The 19,076-nt window shown below is 36.9% G+C and overlaps 2 protein-coding genes across 2 annotated transcripts in view; one reads left to right on the plus strand and one right to left on the minus strand.

Moving 5' to 3' along the window:
- LOC140148269 (myosin-IIIb-like) overlaps positions 1-13,251 on the plus strand; it is a 53,674-nt gene extending 40,423 nt beyond the window's left edge. The window contains exons 19-25 of the mRNA XM_072170164.1: positions 7,730-7,912; positions 8,770-8,924; positions 9,895-10,126; positions 10,679-10,877; positions 11,146-11,376; positions 12,232-12,387; positions 12,771-13,251. Coding sequence (XP_072026265.1) covers positions 7,730-7,912; positions 8,770-8,924; positions 9,895-10,126; positions 10,679-10,877; positions 11,146-11,376; positions 12,232-12,387; positions 12,771-12,910 — 1,296 coding nt within the window. The 3' untranslated portion in view covers positions 12,911-13,251. The remainder of the gene's footprint in view (positions 1-7,729; positions 7,913-8,769; positions 8,925-9,894; positions 10,127-10,678; positions 10,878-11,145; positions 11,377-12,231; positions 12,388-12,770) is intronic.
- Positions 13,252-16,799: 3,548 nt separating this feature from the next.
- Positions 16,800-18,083, minus strand: LOC140147135 (somatostatin receptor type 4-like). Its single transcript, XM_072168914.1, has one exon. It carries the CDS (start codon positions 17,826-17,828, stop codon positions 16,800-16,802), a length of 1,029 nt encoding a protein of 342 aa, XP_072025015.1. The 5' UTR covers positions 17,829-18,083.
- Between the last annotated feature and the right edge of the window lie 993 nt (positions 18,084-19,076).

Below are 19,076 nucleotides of genomic sequence, written 5' to 3' on the forward strand. Positions count from 1 at the left end.
TTTTTGTAATGCCTGTGATTTCATTTCGTCATCTCTTTTGTAGTAAATACACGAGATCTTGTACAATCGGCTTTCAGAATGTTCAGATTTCTCATCAATGTCAAAGTTACACATATTGTCTGGCCAAAACGGGAGCCTGGTCTTGGGGAAGTTGGGACAATTTAGTTTTGAATTAGTCCGAAAAGCTTTTGCTTTAGTAGATCTTAACATAATTGAAGTTGAAGGTCATTGGAATCTAAGACTGAGTGCAATTGATAATCAAAGTTAATGGTCTTTCAATTTTGTTCCATTACTCTACGATCTATTATCAAACCACTCTGATATGGCACATATTCTTCGGTGAAGAAGTGCTAAGAAGAAGCTCAAGAAGTTGTGAGTGACTTGTATGTCACCATTCCATCGTCTGCCACTTGTCATGCATATGTGTCCTCAATATCAATTACATTAATTTGTTGGACGGAAATATGTAGCTTCTCAAATCATTCTCAGTTTTCTTTACAGTATTCTCGTAAACGAGAGCAAATCCCTGTATTTTCTCGGTTACGGACGAAGAGTGAATGTTATACCAGAATGCATTGCAATGGCCAGTTTTATGGAAATAGGTGATGAAATGTGATTTTAGTTGTTGCACGATATTTATGTTGTGCAGTGTGGGAACGCGTTGAATCTATCTACCTGTCACTTGGACACATGCCTATCACACTTCCTTCTTACATTGCCACCCAAGGACTCGCCAAATCATACTTATGGGCTACTTGAATGTTGATGAGGCATCACTTGGTCTTTTGCCAGGTATAGGGACAGAAGGTCGTTGGATATTGAATGCGAGCAGACCTTGAGTAGTAGATACCTTTAATAGTGCAGAGACCGTAGAAATTAAGTTGTAACAACATCTCAGCGTGACTGTTATTGACCTTCTGCAACAACTAACATGTGACGTTAGAACTGTATCGTAGATTTGTGGAAGTTTTGTAGAACTCTGCGCCGTTCACTGTTACTTGGTGGCTTTGAGCAGGTAAAAAAAAAAGCATTGATTTAACATGTGTTGCTCCGAAGCAAGGCATGTTTAACTGGTATTTTAAAAAGCATGGGTTGCCTTATTTGAATCCTGTATGTGGTGTGATAAGCTACTACAGCTGCTGTTATCGTAAGTTGAAGGCTCATAGATAATTATACGCCAAGACAGCTTTGTTATTGTGGTCTTGTATCCGGGATGGTTTGCAGGTAACATGTAGTAATTGTTTTGTTGACAATCGACAGCTAAGCCGAAAAGATATCAGGTCATGCCAATTCTTGCTGACATTGTACATGGTGATGTTATAAACATCTCAAAAAAGTAACTAACACCCTTAAATAATGGCCATTATTCAAAAACAGGCTATTGCATTACAAATCTGTAAAATGCTTTGGAAGCAGAATTTATTTCTGCACATTTTGACACCTCATTTGTAGCAGTTGACTAAATATTGATGTCACAGCGTACATTTAAATCAATGTAACACAAGATTTGAAAGTTGGAGTAAATTGTATTGATTTTGTATTCAGTATGATGGAAGTAAATCTGTGTAATGATATGAGTGTTTTTGTATTGCATGTAAGTGCAACTTTCAAATCTGTATCTCACTACATTAAATTTTCTGGGCTATCATATCAAATGAGGTGTCAAAATGCGCAGCAATAAATTCTGCTTCCAACGCATTTTACCAATTTGTAATACAATAGTCCCTTTTTGAATAATGGCCATTTTAAAGGGGGGTAGTTACTTTTTGAGATATTTATTTGTACCAAATGGCCCAATTTGTACACAAGTCTCTGAGGGTTTTAGATTTTAGATTTGAATACAAGGCTAGAGTTAAGTCAGATCCTAAACAGTATAAAAAATTATACAATACCACAGGGAACGACACAATAAACTTTAAAATTCTCAATCAATATGTTTTCAATGGTCAAGCAATTTTTAAGAATCTAATATTATGTCATTATAGCTTGTCATGATCATGACGAATTGACGATAGAATCATCGTATCATGTGCACACCACCACTTCCTTTATGCATGGTCTCATGATGGTGTCCGAGTCTACTGCTTAAGGAAGTAAAGAATCGACATGCAGCTAGGAGATACGGCAGGTAGTGGGACAATCTTGAGTTGTTGATGCGATGATCGATAAGACGCTGCCAAACTCAACCATTTTCATCACTCAGTTTATATAAAAGTAAATTTGGTTTTTATATTAAATAATTCATTTGTCATCATGTTTTGGAATTGAAAGCTACATAGTGTGGTAAACTTGTTGTAGGTTAGCGAATGTGTGGTACTTGTCTCCATAACCCCCAGTCCAACCCCACCCCATGCATCCAACCGATCAAACACAATATCGAAATCGGAATTGTGTGTGTGCGATTGTTGTATCTGGTTGTAAAGTATGATGAGGCCCTTTGTTTGAATGTGGAACTCGGTATTTAGGTGGGTATGTCGGGGTGGGTGTGTGGGGGAATTATGTTTCTGTGAGTAGTGTTTTACGTATTTGCACTTGTACATGAATAAAAACAATAACAGACATCTATTCAAACATCTGTTTAATACAAGGGACCGAAATCTAAACTTATCTCAATAACATCTGCATATATCGCGTCTATCTTCTGACGTCAGAGAATAAGTCCTAATATGGTCTTTCTTTCTATTTATGGACAGTAAAACATTTATATCTTTTAATTACAGTCATTATCCTTGTGAATCAGAAATGTAAATCCATACAACTTTGTCAACAAAGTAAATAAGAGATAAAGAAACATTTATATTTCAATTGCGCGTAACTGTGAAATCAATCACTTCAAATAGGTGCATCGAAGTAGCAAGATCGTTCATGTTGAGGTATGTGTACTTTCATCATGCTTTATATTCGTCGGTTTTTTAATAAGTCATGCTAATGTTACTCATGCTCATTGTGGATGTTTCTTGTCACAACAGGAGATGAATAGCCTTTTATCATCCACAAATGCTTTGGTTTTTAGTTTTATGAAAAAAAACCAAAAAACCGGCGAATTTCTTAAGTTTGTTACTTTGTCGGTTTACTTTTGAGAGTTGCCACTAATTATACCCTATGATCACATTCATATATGAACAGTCGGGTATATAAATATTTTGTGTGTTTGATAAATTGTAAATCTAACTCTATGACATTTGAGTTTACTACATACTTATATCCTCAGATAAGTAATTGTTTCATCCCATCAACCAAATTTTCTTATGATCTTATGGTAACGTATGACTTATTGTGGCGATATTTGAACAAGATATGTTCAATTATTCTCGCCTTTCGACATAAAACTGTTTTCTATATATCTATCAAATGTAATTTATCAAACATCTTTCGTATTGAGTAAAAATAAAATGTCCAGGTCCGTAACCAGGGGGCTAGGCGGCCTTCCCCCTGCCCAAAAAGTCCCCTTTTTTGACCCAAAAAGTCCCAGAAAAAAATCAATTTTTTCAAAATCGGCCCCCAAACGTTTTTGGTGTTGAGTAAAATTAAAAGGTCCTTCCACTCCTTTTTCAAACTCTGAATATTTTCTCGATTGAATCTGTCATTAGAAGTATGTCCTATGTCCAGGTACCCTGCAACAACAGTGTAATTCTGTAGCAGTATATTGACTTCTGGCAATAGGCGAGCGATGATCCAACGGAAATCTGTCTAATTAAGAAGTTTGCTAATCAAGCTGCCGGATTTCCAAGGCCTGAGGCCGTCCGTTACCATGGTGATATTTATAAGAGTTGCGTCACCTTAACGAAAAAGCCCATTTCTGCTGATTATTAGAAATTTTGTCCATATGTAGCAGCATATAAATATCTTATCAAAGCTCAGCAATTATGACACCGTTTTTAAAACGTTTTTTTTTTAAATAATAATATTCCAAAAAAATCAGTATGTTATAGAGCATTGTGACATGTCATACTGTTAGGTAATGCTTGTGTCATGTGAAGTTTATTATAATTTGACAAGGAAATCATGGGATTGAAATTATTATATAATAATAAAAAGTGAATGCAATATTACATAATAATAAAAGTGAATGTTTTGGTTATTTTGCTTAAATTATGCTGCAGGGCCTAAAATTAATTTCTGCATCTGCAAATACATTGATCTTATAGGAAATTAGTCAAGGAAGCCACTGGTCACTTTAATCTCCATTTGTATTGCAGGTATTTAATTATAACAGATAATAGGTCAAAAGGAAAGTTTTCGCTATTTCCCCCTCCCAGTGAACATCATGCAAGGGAAAAATAAAACCAATTTCAATGAGCCCTGTGATCTCATGTATTGAACCCATACCTTTCCATATGTGGGCTTTATTTTTCTCACTATTTGAGTACAAACACCGCTAGCTCAGGCACTGCTCCGACTCGCCTTAAAATACTGTTTTCGAATTGAGATTGTATTTCCAAAATCGTATGTCCAAATTGGTATGTATTGTATCATGTTTGTAAATAAGCAAAAATAGTAAATGAAAAAATGCACGGAAATTTATTTTACGGGACGAACAAGTTTGCTTGACCGTCATTTATGTTTGAAGAATCTAAAAGGAATAAGTCATGATTAACTTCTCAATGGCAAAAGAAGTTAAGCATGGATAGCATAAGTCAAGGCAGTTGCTAAAAAAAACCAATATTGCTTTCATTGTGACGTTTACAAAGAAATAAGTCATAATTGAATGTCTGGACTATTCTTAGCAATTTTAATCATTCCCACCATCATTTTCTCACCGTAAATGAGGCAAATTAAAATTCTGTTTGTTCGAGTTACTTTCATTGAACTTGATCAAAATCAACAAGAAAATCAACATGAAACGGGTACCCAGTTTACTCATGCGTAAACAAACCAATGGACATTAAATCCTCACCACTTCCACGTAAATTGATATATTGCACGGTTGACATTTAAGAACATCTACGGCACATTTGGTTGCTAATTTTAGCACATAACCTGAGCATTAATAACAAAAAATATATTTTAAGCTTTACGTGATGTAGAGATAAAAACTTGAGTTGAGAGTTAAAAATAAAATAAAATAAAATAATAGAATCAAATGTCAAAAGGCAGCTAGTGCAATGGTAGTTTACATGGTGACAAGTTTGTGGATGATGCATTTTGCTTTAGCCTCATCTTCAATGTAGCTTTTTGCTCATCACCGTGATACACATGCTATAATTGAAGACCGAATTAAAAAGACTAGTTTGCGTATGACGTTCTGTCAATCAGCCCAAAAATACCATACTGCGCAGGTCAGCAACCAATCACGGCGCGCCTTTGTCATGACGTCAGACGCAATTTCCTTCTATCACAATCAATGTTTCTAGTCTCAAAAATGGGTCACAAAGGCTTTAAAATATATTACCCCCCCCCCCAAAAAAAACACGTCCGCTAGCATTTAACATATGGGACAAAGGGGCCAAGATTTTAAACAGGGCATGTCTCTCCCCCGGGGAGCTCAACACGCTCAGGTTGAGCGTACGATTTTTATACTAATCAACGTGGAGAATTCTTTTAAAAATATTTGCTTTTAAAAATGGTTACAATAAGAGCCCGTTCATTTAGACCTACACATATACATGGAGTGGTATTCACTAATTTCTCTTATTTTTATTTTCTCACTTATCATCATTTGTTATCTAAGTTCCGGGTCTAAGTTGATCTCCTTCAAATTATTTGCTCTATGACGCGATTCATCTATTGTTATCATTCAGTTGTCCCGTTTACCATTATTTTATTTGCCCTATATTATTTTGTTTTCCTTGACCATTTCATTTTCTATTTGACTTAGTCACATCGTTATCATTATTCACATATTATGTTATCATAACTAGGAATCGCCAAGCTTTACTTACTTATGAAGATTTATCTTTTCTATTTGAACCTTTATCTATTCATGTTGAGTTCAAACTATTGACGTGTTCACGGATGTCATGGTGTTGGATACTCAAGAGAATCCGCGCATATCTTATCCGAAGAAGACACTGCGAAGTAACATGCCGGCCGGCCGGCTGTCGACACCAAATTCGTAGCCCGAGGATAGGGGTGGGGGAAATAAATGGGGTCTTTCAGTGTCAAAATTGTAAGAACATTGGGAGTCTTCGGGTGACAGTGAACTTATATATAACTAAAGCATCGCATGGTGACACTTAGCACGTATATATATTCATATATCTTATTAAGTTACTACGACTATAGGCCAGCATGAGTCCCTCCCCCGATTCATAGAATAGTCATATAGGATAACGACCCCTGGATCTATTTTCAAACTTTAAGAATTAGACGGGTATAAATGTTTTACCATAATATATTAAGTATATAGGGCCTACCAGTAAGCATCTTCCTTTTTTTTTTTATATATAAAAGTAAATCAACGTTTTCGAGGCTAGGGACGTTCACAAACACTTGTTAGGGGGGGGGCTGATGCAAAAAGGGGGGCCCTGAACATTTTTGAGGTCTGTAAAGGGGAGGGGGCGAAAAATTTTCACGATGAAATTTGTTTGCATCAGCCCCCCTTACAAGTGTTTGTGAACGGTGCCTTATAGCGACAAATGCTTGTGAATGACTATACGACTCGAACAGGCAAACATGTCTAGCTCCTGTGTCTAGCTTTGAATGTTGGTTCTTAAGATATCTCTGTCCCGGATCTCTGTCTTGAGTGCATTTAACAAGCAAACAGACTTTTTAGCTGCGTTTGCAATATCTACAGTACCAGGGTGCAATCACTGTCTCTGGAGTAGAGAACAGGTCACGCTTTGTGAATACATCTGTCACGAAGATCACTGATAGTCGGCATAGTCACATTCGTCACTGTGTGACTATGTGGCTATGTGGATTGCTATCACCGGCCGGCTTTCGAGTTCATGACTTAACCCGTTTCCTTTTGTATCTCATATATATTGCCGGCATTTTTGAATTTTCAAATGGTTTATTACCGATGTTCTTACTAACAGTCAAGTTGGATCAAATCGGTGGACTTCGTTGTGCTCTTACAATTCAGTGATGTCCGTGACTTCAAAATATATATTTAAGTCTGTAAGTGTCAGGTGATCAAATTCAGGCTGATTCTGGTTGCGGTGGTTCGTGGTTGTGATATATTTTAATTATTAGTATCTGTGTCTATATATAGGTGCAGTGGACATGGTGAATTGGCTTTAATTTGTTCTGTACACTGCTGTCAAAAGATGTGTCAAAGATAAAGCTTTCTTCAGTACTTTTGAACAAATCCGATGAAAAGGGTGGACTTAAGTCACGCATCAAGTCTTTGCTCTCAAGCTTAATTCCAATTACTAAGACAGAGTCCATCAATCAGCCACTGGTCAGCAGCTTCCGAACTTTTTACCTCATATTTCCTGTCCATCTTTTTGCTTCACTTCTGTCCACTGACCACTACAGTCTGCTCTCCCACACTTGCAAAAACAAATGTTCATATCGAGGGCTCAGAACCAGAAAGCTGTCACAAAATGAGCATAAAGTTAACAAAATACCTTTCTGGGATATTCCAAATTTGATGTACTATTAAAATCATACCATACATGTTAGGAAGGCACCTTGCTTTGTTCTTCAAATATCAATTATTTCCTGCAGAATTTTTTTATTTCTATTGAATTTTTTGTCATGTTTAATGGACTGTATCTCCTATAGGACCTCTCACTTTCTAATACTAATAGTCTATCCTGAAATGTTTTCTTCTTCTCTGCAGATGCTCTATGGTGAGCTTCGAGCTAAGACAGACGCAAGGCAGAAGGTTATAGATCACCAACAAGAACCAAAGAGGAAAGTTCCACCACCAACCATGCCAAAACGGTTCAGTTACGGAGAGAGTCCCAATGGCAGTGTTACTGACCGCTCACAGATACCCGTGAAGAAGAGCATGATTGAAGAGGTTAGTGGGTGTCAAGGAATTGTCACTTAGATTTTGATTGAGTTATATATTGAACAAAAACAATAACCAGTGGTACTGAAGAATGAAGATTAATTTTCGCATTTTGATTGATAATGTAACTTAGAAAAATAATGAATAATGAAAAGCGAACAAGTTACCGCATTTGTTTTTCGTTTTTGTTTTGTTTTTCTTTTTTCTTTTTGCTATTGGGTGTTTTTATTTTTTCGTGTTAACATGGTAGAATGGTCAGAAATTTGACTTTATTTCAGCTGTATTCGAAACGTAGGGCATATGCAACTTTTCTATATTCCACTGATATTTTTTAAGACACCTGAATATTTGTTTTAAAATCAAGCTAATTTATCGCACCACTAGTTCAGGTCAGGTCAGGATAATCGCTTAATGAAGGACTTTCCGATTCAAAACACAGCAACATATGCGTCAGATTTCCACGAAGAACCTCTATATCTAAAGCCATTGTAAATAGACAGAGAGCTAATATTATCATAATGATATATTTGGAATTTGCATGATCCTGGTAAACTTGTATAAAGCAATCCTTAAAATACTTTTTATTTAAAGAAGGAAAACAAATCTGTTGCACTATAGCAAATGTAGATTGATTTCAAACAGTAGCAATGAGCATGTATAAAAAAAAGACGTCATTTTATACATAAAGGTGGGATAAGGTTGGCTCATTGTTACTGTTTGAACTCAATCTATATTTCTATAGTGGAACAGATATGTTTTATTTCTAAAATGCAGAAGTATACACACACAATGAATGTATACCTATATGGACTTGTGTCTTATTCTATGTCTTATGTATACTTTACCCTTATTTCTCCTTTTTTCAGGAAATCTTATCGAGTTTGGAGCACGAATTACCAAGATTAGATCCTGAAGCTTGGGTCAAAATCTATTTTATGGAGAAGAAATGTCGACTGATGGACTTCAACATCAAATCACCCGCGGTTGTCATCGATGGCTACAAATTCCAGTATCCCGGCAGGTAAGGAATAATAAAACATTTTCTCAATGTTTTGGTTGACCAGATAGAACATCTCTTCCATTTGCTTCTCGTTACCAACTCAACGTTACCAAATTTGAAAGAGGGGAAAAGCGTGACACATCTGTTGTCTTCATATCTATTTCCAACATTAATGACCCTAACTTATGAAAAATACAGGATTGTATCAACCTGTAATTGATTGTAACTGAATTATTTATACAGAGTTTTAAACAAAAGATCGGTGTGCAGATTAGTCATGTGCAGAGGATGATTTTAGGAAGCCCCATCATGCACTGCGAAAGTGTTATCAGTCGAGTTTCAACTGCCACTTTACTTTTCAAATCCCATTGAACTCTGTGCAAAAGATGTTGTTTTAGAATTGTGAGTGTGTCATTATTACTTGGTCGATTTCAGAACAAAAGTGATGTGTGTTTAAAGGATAATTCACACCTTCTGTAGATAACATAAAATGTGAAATCGGCCAGCATCTTCACATCGTTTTTTATGTAAATATAACTGTACAAATTCAAATTTAACCATGCACTTCTATGCAGCATAGCGAAGCAGTGGTGTCATGTTACTCACACTGCTCGCCTGCTGCACAGTAAACCCAGTGGGATGGTGGGTAGTACTTAAATCATCCTCTGAGTCATGTATTACCTTGCTTAAAAACCACGAGACCGAATGCTTGATTTTTAAGAACATATTCTAGAAAAATTGCAAATCAACGTCTGTTTTTAGAAATGATGACAGTTGCACAGTTTTACACAGGGTTTCTCTCTTAAGAGAGTCTCTTTAATGCATCGCCTTAGCAATGCAAATATAATTGAGAATACCTTGAAACACCCGATCTTTACCAGATCACCAATTATGCATGAACAACGTGTTCCTCTTCTTTATCAACCGAGATGACCTAAGAAAAAACTACAACCTAATCTCAAATTTCCTCCTCTTCCTTTCCAATTCTCAGACTCGGCTTCGGAGCACTACACAATCCTCTCCGAGATGAGCAGACATCCCGTATAAGACAACATATAGGAAAGGGAGTTCAACTAGAGGTCGATCAGGAGGGGAGTGTATGGGCAACTAAACTTGGCAAAAACGAGGTCTTCGTGAAAGGTGCCTTTGAACCGGAAAAGCATTGCTTGTCAGCGGAAGTTGTTAAGAATATGGGGCATCTTGAACAGAATAAACCCGTGAAGGTGAGATGACGTTATCAAAAAGTAGAGCCTACACTTTTCTGAAAGTTCTGTATTTTGGAAAAGTTCTTTTAAGAACATTAGAAGCAGTTATATAATGGTTATGTAAGGTCTTTTGAAAGTAAACAAGAACTTGGTTTGCAGTGAACATGTTGGTATAGTTTTGTTAAATCTTGCTGAAGATTTTGACCACTTATTTGTTGCGTCTGATCCAAGCCTTCCCTATCAAGAGGTTACTCCGCTTAACTTGGCTTGTTACTCCTTCCCTGGGGTCCATTTCACTAAACTTTACGAAACTTCGTAAGTCTCAAAATCATTCGTAACTTACGACGAGTCGTAAGTTTCATTTCACTATGGCATTAATACTACAGGGACCCTTCGTAAAGTTACGTATTGGGTATTCGTAACTTTACGAACGGTTACTAGAGTTACGAATGGTTAAAAGTTTAATGAAATGGACCTCTGATATGGTGATCATTGTGGACTGTGAATTATGCATATAATTTTTTAGATGATATCCAGAAGTAACAATGTCAAATTAATGTACTGTTTCAGGTTTTTGACATCAAAGAGTATAAAGTGCAACTAGCCCTTGAGATCAGCAAGACAAACGCAACAGAAATAGATGGCCAGAGGTTGAAGAATCTGAGTGTTGTATCTCTCAGCTTTGTCAAGGACGCTGTCAATGACTTCGAGACGCCGTGTTGGATTTGTGTTGTGGTGCTTCCTGCTTTACGGCAGAATAATGAGAGAAGTAAGTCATATAAATAAGTGACTCGATACGGTATCATTCTGGGTTAACAGTATTTAAGCATTATTTGAATTTATGATCATAGCTTCAATTGGTTCAATATATGAACCCGCCAATCAACCACATTAAGAATGTAGTTGTCATGTTTGGTTTAAAATAAAGTTATGTATATAGGCCACGTAGACTGATTAAAATTACGTAAACACATGTTTTTGGGTTTTTTACCTTTTTATGTCCATAGTTAACACGATTTTACCTTTATCCACTTCAGTTATGGCAGATGCAGAAAAACTACTTCATGTTTACCGAACGGCAGGGCAGATAGAAAAGAGTGAAATGGGACGATCTGCTAGTCGCAAATGGGCCAAGAAACATCCGAGAAGATCCAACTATGAGAAAGAGAATGAGAAGAAAGACGGCAGAAGGGCCAGGATAGAAGAAACACAAAAAGCAAAACAAATGGGATACCAAACAAGATATAGCTGGCAAGACACTGACAATGGTAGGTTTAGTGGAGCGCTTGAAATTTAAGGCCCCGTGCATTTTTTTACTTTACTATGGGAGATTAATGCTAGTTTTATATCTCACTGTTTTTCAGCTGTACATCTAAGTCAGATAGAATTGCAATCATTACGTGGACATTGCCTGAAAAAACCGCAGCAGAAAGACCAGCGAAAAAAAAGTCGCTGGTCATATATATTCGCCATCATATTCTTAAAGCACAATAGGGCTTGGTGCTATTGTACTATTGACTGGTTAGAACAGGTGAAAGATTAGGATGACAGATATGACTAGTGATTAGGTTTTTTTCGCTGGTCTTTCTGCTACGGTTTTTAAGGCACTGCCCACACAATGATAATCCGTCACAACATTTACAAAATATTAGATAAACATAACAATTACATTTATTTTATGAAGTTAAATATGATAGATCAACACTTAACCTTTTATAAGGTGTAATCAACGAGTCAGATGCCCTTTCAATTGACCTTTTCGGTAAATCCCATAAGCCTTTGCGAGTACACCTGAGAACTCGTCATTTGACGGCACGCCGACTTGCAATGCACAGTAGCGATGTTCGATAAACGACGTGCGCATCGGCGCAGATCGGCGTGACGTCAAATGACGAGTTCTCAGGTGTACTTGCAAAGGCTTATGGGATTTACCGAGATGGTCAATAGGTTATCGCCAATTTGAATCCATAAGAAGATCCAACTATTAGAAAGAAAGAAAGAAAGAAGGGCCAGGATTGAGGAAATGCAAAAAGCAAAACAAATGCAATACTAAACAAGGTACAGCTGGCAAGATCGCAGTTAATTTACAGGAGCTTTTAACTCTATTTCTTTCTTTTTTTCAGGGTTACAAGTTCCGGGTCATGATATTGATAGACAAGGATCTGGACGTAGTAATGCTAGCGATGAATCAGTACTGTACGATGACCAAACCCCATATACTAATAGAGGACCATCAGTTAGACGATCAGTGCTGCGAACTGTCAGTGTACGAAATGCTGGTAAGTTGTGTGCAAATTACATTTAAATAGATTATTAATGTCGTAGGGTTATAGTAGATAGTAGTTGGGCTACTAATATTATTGACGTTTGCTTATGTTTTGGAAATTGAGATAGCGTAGTCTATAATATAAGAAACAAAACAAAATGTGACAATAAGTCCTTCCTAAGTGGTCAGTATATTAAATAAGGACAATCTTTCAGAATGTATCTTCTGCTGCTGTCGTGTTGTACCAAACTCTGTTCACTTACTGTTGACTTGTACATATCTCTGGGCCGAATGTATATTGGTCATTAGAATCATAGCGATTTACTTCTGTGCAAAAAAAATTGTTATTATAACATCATTATAAAACACCCTTTCATAATAACTTTATACTTACAGAGGCTTTCAGGCAACGAACTTTAAGACGAATTACCGAGGAGTCTGATAGGGGGATATACGGCAATGACCAATATGGCGGACGGCAATGGGCGAAGGTAAACTACCATCAGAGAGCAAGTCAACTTGATGATGAATATTAAGTTACTATAAACCGTCCCTATATGTAACATGTGAAGTGTTTTGTGCGATTTACCGAGCGCAAGTAGTGACTATTACACTGCAAACAAATTCAATAACACTGCCCTCTACAGTCAGCATTATACAAAGGGACGGTTTATAGTAATCCATGGTTCGCCAGTATGTGAAAACTATAACGCATTATTACAAATGTACACTTGAATTGGTGATTTCTACGATGTCCATGCATTCCACTTATCAGAAGAAAACGGTAGTAGTAATTTTATGGCAGCGGAAATTATGGAGATGAACAACTTCACTTAGGCTTATTAGTAAATTCATTTTATAGTTTTTCATTCCAACATATATTTACATGTTATTTTTTCAAGTTGTGTGTTTAACACCGAGATATTACGACTAATGGAATAATAAGTCGATGTTCCCCATTCATACGTTACTTTTTAATAGTTTGTTGTTTTATATCATAATCAATGACATTTGGAACCACACTCGGATTTTAATGTCATAAAATAGGCTTAATTAACAAAGCGAGCACTCAACAGTGACACCTTTGTCACTCATGCACCAGTACCTATAATTAATATGCACTGTAAATGGACGGCAAAAATTACATTTGATAAAATACTGAATGTCACGCACGATTTTACATGGACATTATATAATAGGGTCTTGGTTATTCGTCCTGGCAATTTTAGTACAGTGTCAAATGTAATCAATGTTGTTTATTCCATAAAAATCCCGTGCAAAACCCATTTTTATACATATATTGACTGTGTACAATTTATATAAAAATGACAGGTGCTAGACCGTGTTTTGGTATATATCTATAATATTCTTGCAACATTTTATGCATCTATAGTTTCATAATGAAATGAGTTTGATATTCAACAATTTCAAACGCTTGTCGTTTTTCATGTCATTGCAAGCTAACGAAATTCCACCAACATTGTATGTGGTTAATGTTTGTAAAACATTTTTATCGTATTCTCTCTAAACCTGGTAAATAGAAAATTACTCTTATGCTGGTTTCATACTTTCCTGCCGCTTGCCGCTTTGTCGCTCTGAAGATGATTTTACTTCACTGCGCAATCTCACTAAAACGCTAGCGGTGACCAGCGGCAAGCCGATATATCGATCACTCCACCGTTTTGCCGCACCGCTGGGAGTTGAATTCAGCTAGAAGTCAACTCGGAGCGGTGCCGCTCTGACGTATGAGAACAAAATACGATTTTGGAGCGGTGCTGAGCGGCAAGAGTAGCTTTCAGAGTCATGCCGCTGTCTTACTCAGCGGTGTGCCGCTCCGCTTGCAGAAAAGTACAAGCGGCATGATGAAGCGTTATGCCGCTCAGCGGCAAGCGGCAGAAAGTATGAAACCAGCATTAATTTACTCACTGTATTTTATTAAGGCAAAGATGATTGTGAAATTGACCTAACATTTAAGTAACTAGGTGTAATAATGATATTAATTTGCACTCTGAGATGCGTAAGAAAAACTTCACTATATCTTGTTTAAAATGACTCATAGTTCGTGGGTGCTTATAGCTTATATATTAGGATAAAAACATTTCCCTGCTGGTCGGGTTAAAGTTGCTTTTATGTTCGTTAGAAAGTAAGAATATTTACTTACCAATGTTTTGGTTTTCTTTTCTTCAATTTTAGAAACACTGTTTAATTTCATGATGCTACTATCGGACATTTTTATTTCACTTTCTTCGAAACTACGACCAAACTATTTTTCCTTTTAATGGCACTTTAATTATAATATGCTTCCTCAATTTACTACTGCTACGACTTATACGACTTAAAATTACAAGAACCTTCGACTTCTACTGCTGCATGTTACTATTGCCGCAGCAGTTCTTGCTACTACTTTAACAGCAATCTTTGACCACCAAAATGTCCAGCTGACCAACTACTGATGATATTTTCACTATCACTGATTCCGCCACTATTATTCTCTTACTATTACATTATTGTCATTTCTGGTACCACTATTATTATACACTATTAAACATTTCGTGATTGAATACTAGTCTCCATGTTACAACTGCTTCTTTAGCTTCTAAAGCGCAAAAGAAATTAGTGGGATCTTATACAATGCTCTTTTGTCCTCTATTACAATACCCTTTTGTCCTACTTTGTATACAATAATAGCAATTCTCCTTAGTGCGTATAGTATGTTAAGATTTTTCTGTAAATAGCAACATAGTTCAAAACAACTTTACAAAATTAATATTATTCTTAAATATAGATCTAAGCATATACGTTTTAGTGTATAGGTAATGTAATGTTATTTGGTCTATTGCCATTTGGTATAGTCTAATGTCTATTTAGTCTAATATTGTTTGGTCTAATAACCGGTATGTCTACTAACCATATAGTCTAATAACCATTTGGTCTAATATTTCTTCAATAACCGTTTGGTCTAATAACCGTTTGGTCTAATAACCAAATTATTATTGGACGTAGTGGATATAGACCTAATGGGTTTAGACGAAATGGATGTAGACAAAATGGATATTAGACCAAATGGTATTAGACCAAATGGTATTAGTACCATGTCATAATGGTATGTCACTGACAATAGGATCATTTTGACTCATAGTGAGAAGAAAAAAACTTGGTCTTCAGGTAGTCTCTGATTGAGTCCTTGTTTTCCTTCAAATGATCCAATCTTCAAGCAAGTACAAATTCCTTTCACTCAAGCTGCTTGTGAACCGTTCGTCTACCGTATAAGTTAACGGTAGCAAACCAGTACTTTTGTTTAAAAATGTATATATAAAAATAAGTAACATCATCATGTTTGTAAATAGTAATCCACAAAGATGTTCAATTTATTTTTTTCTGTGAGGAACAGATTATTAAAAGAAGAAAATAACAATAACAAAATGTGTCACATACTGGTTTTTGCTTTGATGTCTGTACTCTGTATACATGTATTCCAAACATAATTTGTTTCGAATGGATTTGTAGCAAGGGGGTAAAGTTTGAGAGAACAATAGATGGAGGGGAGAGATTGAGAAGGAGGGGAATGGAAGAAAATAATTGGTGTTTCATTACGCTTTGTGTTGGCAAATGAAAATATCAAATTTACAGAGTTCATTTATCGCTAGGTTCGGGCATAAGAAGCTCATCGCCTTGTGAGTTTATTCATGTTTATTCACACGAAGCGCCTAAACCAGAGCCTTTTGTCCTGAAGTGTTACCAATAACCCACTTGACTAAACAAAAGGGAGAAAGTTTGATGCAGTCCGGGAATGCAGTCGCTTACACATGCCCTTATTTTGATCCCCCATTGATACACATATACCAAGTTTAAGCGACCTGACGTTGTTGGTGCAGTAACCAATCTGACGTTCACGTTGCAGTTAATCTGAGCAAGACATTCAATCAATATATTTGCTGTTGCCGTGGAAGTTGAAGTAAATTTTCAAATTTCATTTCGCAAACTCTCTATACGTAACTTTTTTGAAGAGTTTGGTTCAAACTGGTGACAAGACTTGTTCATCAATGTCGCATGTCCTGATCGGAACTGACGGCGAGGTGGTTATCAGTATAGAGGGTATTCATTACGACGCCAATCATGATAGAGTCATCCTTATTTAAATAAAATCATGTCCTCCATAAGGTACCACGGGGCAATTCGCATTAACTCCAGAATATACAGTTGTTCTTTTGTGCCGCTCGGAAGAGATACCAGTATAATAATATATAGGTTAATCACGCTCCCTATTTTTAGAAATGGGCGAGGTCCAATTACCCAGGCCTACAGAAACATTTCCACAAAGCTAAAGATCGTTTTGAACCTAATTCCAACTGGTTACAAGAAACTTGTTCATCAATGTCACATGTCCTGATCGGAACTGGCGGCGAGATGGTTATCAGTATTCTATTATTTGGCGGTCGATCTAATGTCAACTATTGGATTATCGTTAGTTGCATGAATTTGATTTCTTTTACGCACTCGAAGCAGAACTTTCAAAGAATGACGAAATTCTTTATTTTTAAAAGTATAAATAATTGGATTAACACATGAATTTAGAAAAGCTAACAGAACAAAGAATTCATAGAGATGAGTTGATAAATATTCAGTTTCAAGTACCCCAATATTGTATAACATATATGCTAGCTGATCAGGCAACCAGCATATGATGAAAGTTACAACAACAACAAATAAAGTTTCTATGACTTTCCTTCGTGTGCGTAGCAAAGCCATTGACGGGCTGTTGCGGGCAGACCCACTTCGCAGAATTGTCTCCGCTTGCGTTCTCAGAGAAAATATGGTACGTACGTGAGAAACTAACATTATTAGCATCGGGATGAAGAACTCGGCTAGGAATAAGAATACTCCAAAAATGGCTTGGAATGCTGGATTCGGCCATTTCACTATACAGATACCGTTTGAATTTTTAGCAACAAATGTTATATATAAATTAACAAAAGCACTCAAGATCCAGATTGATATTATGACTATTTTTGGGCGAGCACCGACGAACAACAATCTATACTTGATGGGGTAAATCACAGCTAAATATCTTTCCACCGATAGCATTGTTAAAGTGTAGATAGAGGCCACTATGGCAATCCACAGCAGTACACCAGACCAGGCCAAACTACAGTAAATCTCACTGAATGGACCCTCGCCAATTTGAGTCACTTTCGGAAGCGGTATGATGAAGATGGAGCCAAGAAGATCAGCTACGGCTAGGTTAAGAATCAGCGTATTCGTAGCTATGTGGAATCGAAGTTTGCGTAGGTAAACACAGATAACTAGTGAATTACCGACGATGCCAATAATAGCCATGACAATTTGCGTGTAACTCTTCCAGTTCCAATGAACTGCAGAATATTTACCGGCGGTGATCTGGTGCACAAGTAGTCCCATCCAGAATTTGGTAATGTTACCAGTGCAAGCTGCCATCGCTATCGGTGTATAGGGGTTTAATTACCAACCGACAAAAGTCGTTTGTGATGATATTTTTTCAGCAAGGATCTCGCATACCAGATACGGCCGGTCGTATATTACCCACTTCGGCAGATGAGTTCAGCTATCAGGGCACAGCGACAAAACAAGTGTCCTCTAATCTTGAGGTGTGTAAACTTGGATAAAATAAATAAAACATGAATGGACGTCACCCAAGATTTGTGATGCGTCTCTTTGGTCAATTAAGCTAAAGCCCATGCATTTGTTTTGACTTCACATGGACTGATTTTTCACCACAAGTCTACAAGCTTCTACGAACACTTTAACCAAGTCTTTTCCTCGATATTTTGCACACTACTTATTGTTATATCCAACATAATCATTTTCAATGACACCAGCAACATCGTTAATGCATATGCCGCACGTCCCCCGTTTATCTTTTCAATTACCACATTTTCGTAACCAGATATCCTCTTACGATTTTAGCAAACATTAAGAACATAGATCATGTCAGAGGCGAGATAAATAATTGATGATATCCATTTAGAGCTGTCGCAGTTATCCCCAGTTGCCACCTCTACATATCCGGATTGGCATACCAAAACAAGCCGTTCTGGTGTAATCAATCACTTCGTTTCATCAATCTAATGACCATTGGTTAATTTATAGGATTAGATGCACTATGTGTTTTTCATACATCTGTTGAAAGACATCTGCGCTTTGCGTAATGACAACCAGGTAGTACACCCACCATGCCCACTCCGCCTCTTAACTTAAGGTCGTAATGATAATGCCCGGTCCGGAACGCTACCCACACATGCATGTATCATAATATTTGCATTACACTGTTCAATCAGTGTTGGCTATTAATCAAAGACTTTAATCGTCTACTTGTCGTTCTTGCAATAACATCAGGAAGTGTAATGATTTGAAATGGAAGTGCACAGGGACATAATAGCTGCCATGAAACATTTTCTGCAAGTGGTTTGTCAATTATAATCCTGGGTGTCATTCAAACCCAATGAATTTCCATCCTTGAACAAGATACAGGCTAAAGGATAGGACATGGGACCGTTTTTGAGGAGTCCCAATTTCAAACTACTTTGCTAAAAAAAGGCCCAGTGGCGATTGTGGCGCTCAGGGTTAAGGATACATAATGGCCCCCCCCCCCCCCTCAATTCTTGAAAAAATTGCGCGCGGAATTTTGGACAAATAAGGCCTTCCACTAATTAATTCTGGTTACCA

This window comes from Amphiura filiformis, chromosome 3, assembly GCF_039555335.1.
Source record: "Amphiura filiformis chromosome 3, Afil_fr2py, whole genome shotgun sequence".
NCBI lineage: Eukaryota > Metazoa > Echinodermata > Ophiuroidea > Amphilepidida > Amphiuridae > Amphiura > Amphiura filiformis.

Excerpts from the sequence above, each read along its gene's own strand:
- LOC140147135 (XM_072168914.1), bottom strand. The coding sequence starts at position 17,828 with ATGGCAGCTTGCACTGGTAACATTACCAAATTCTGGATGGGACTACTT.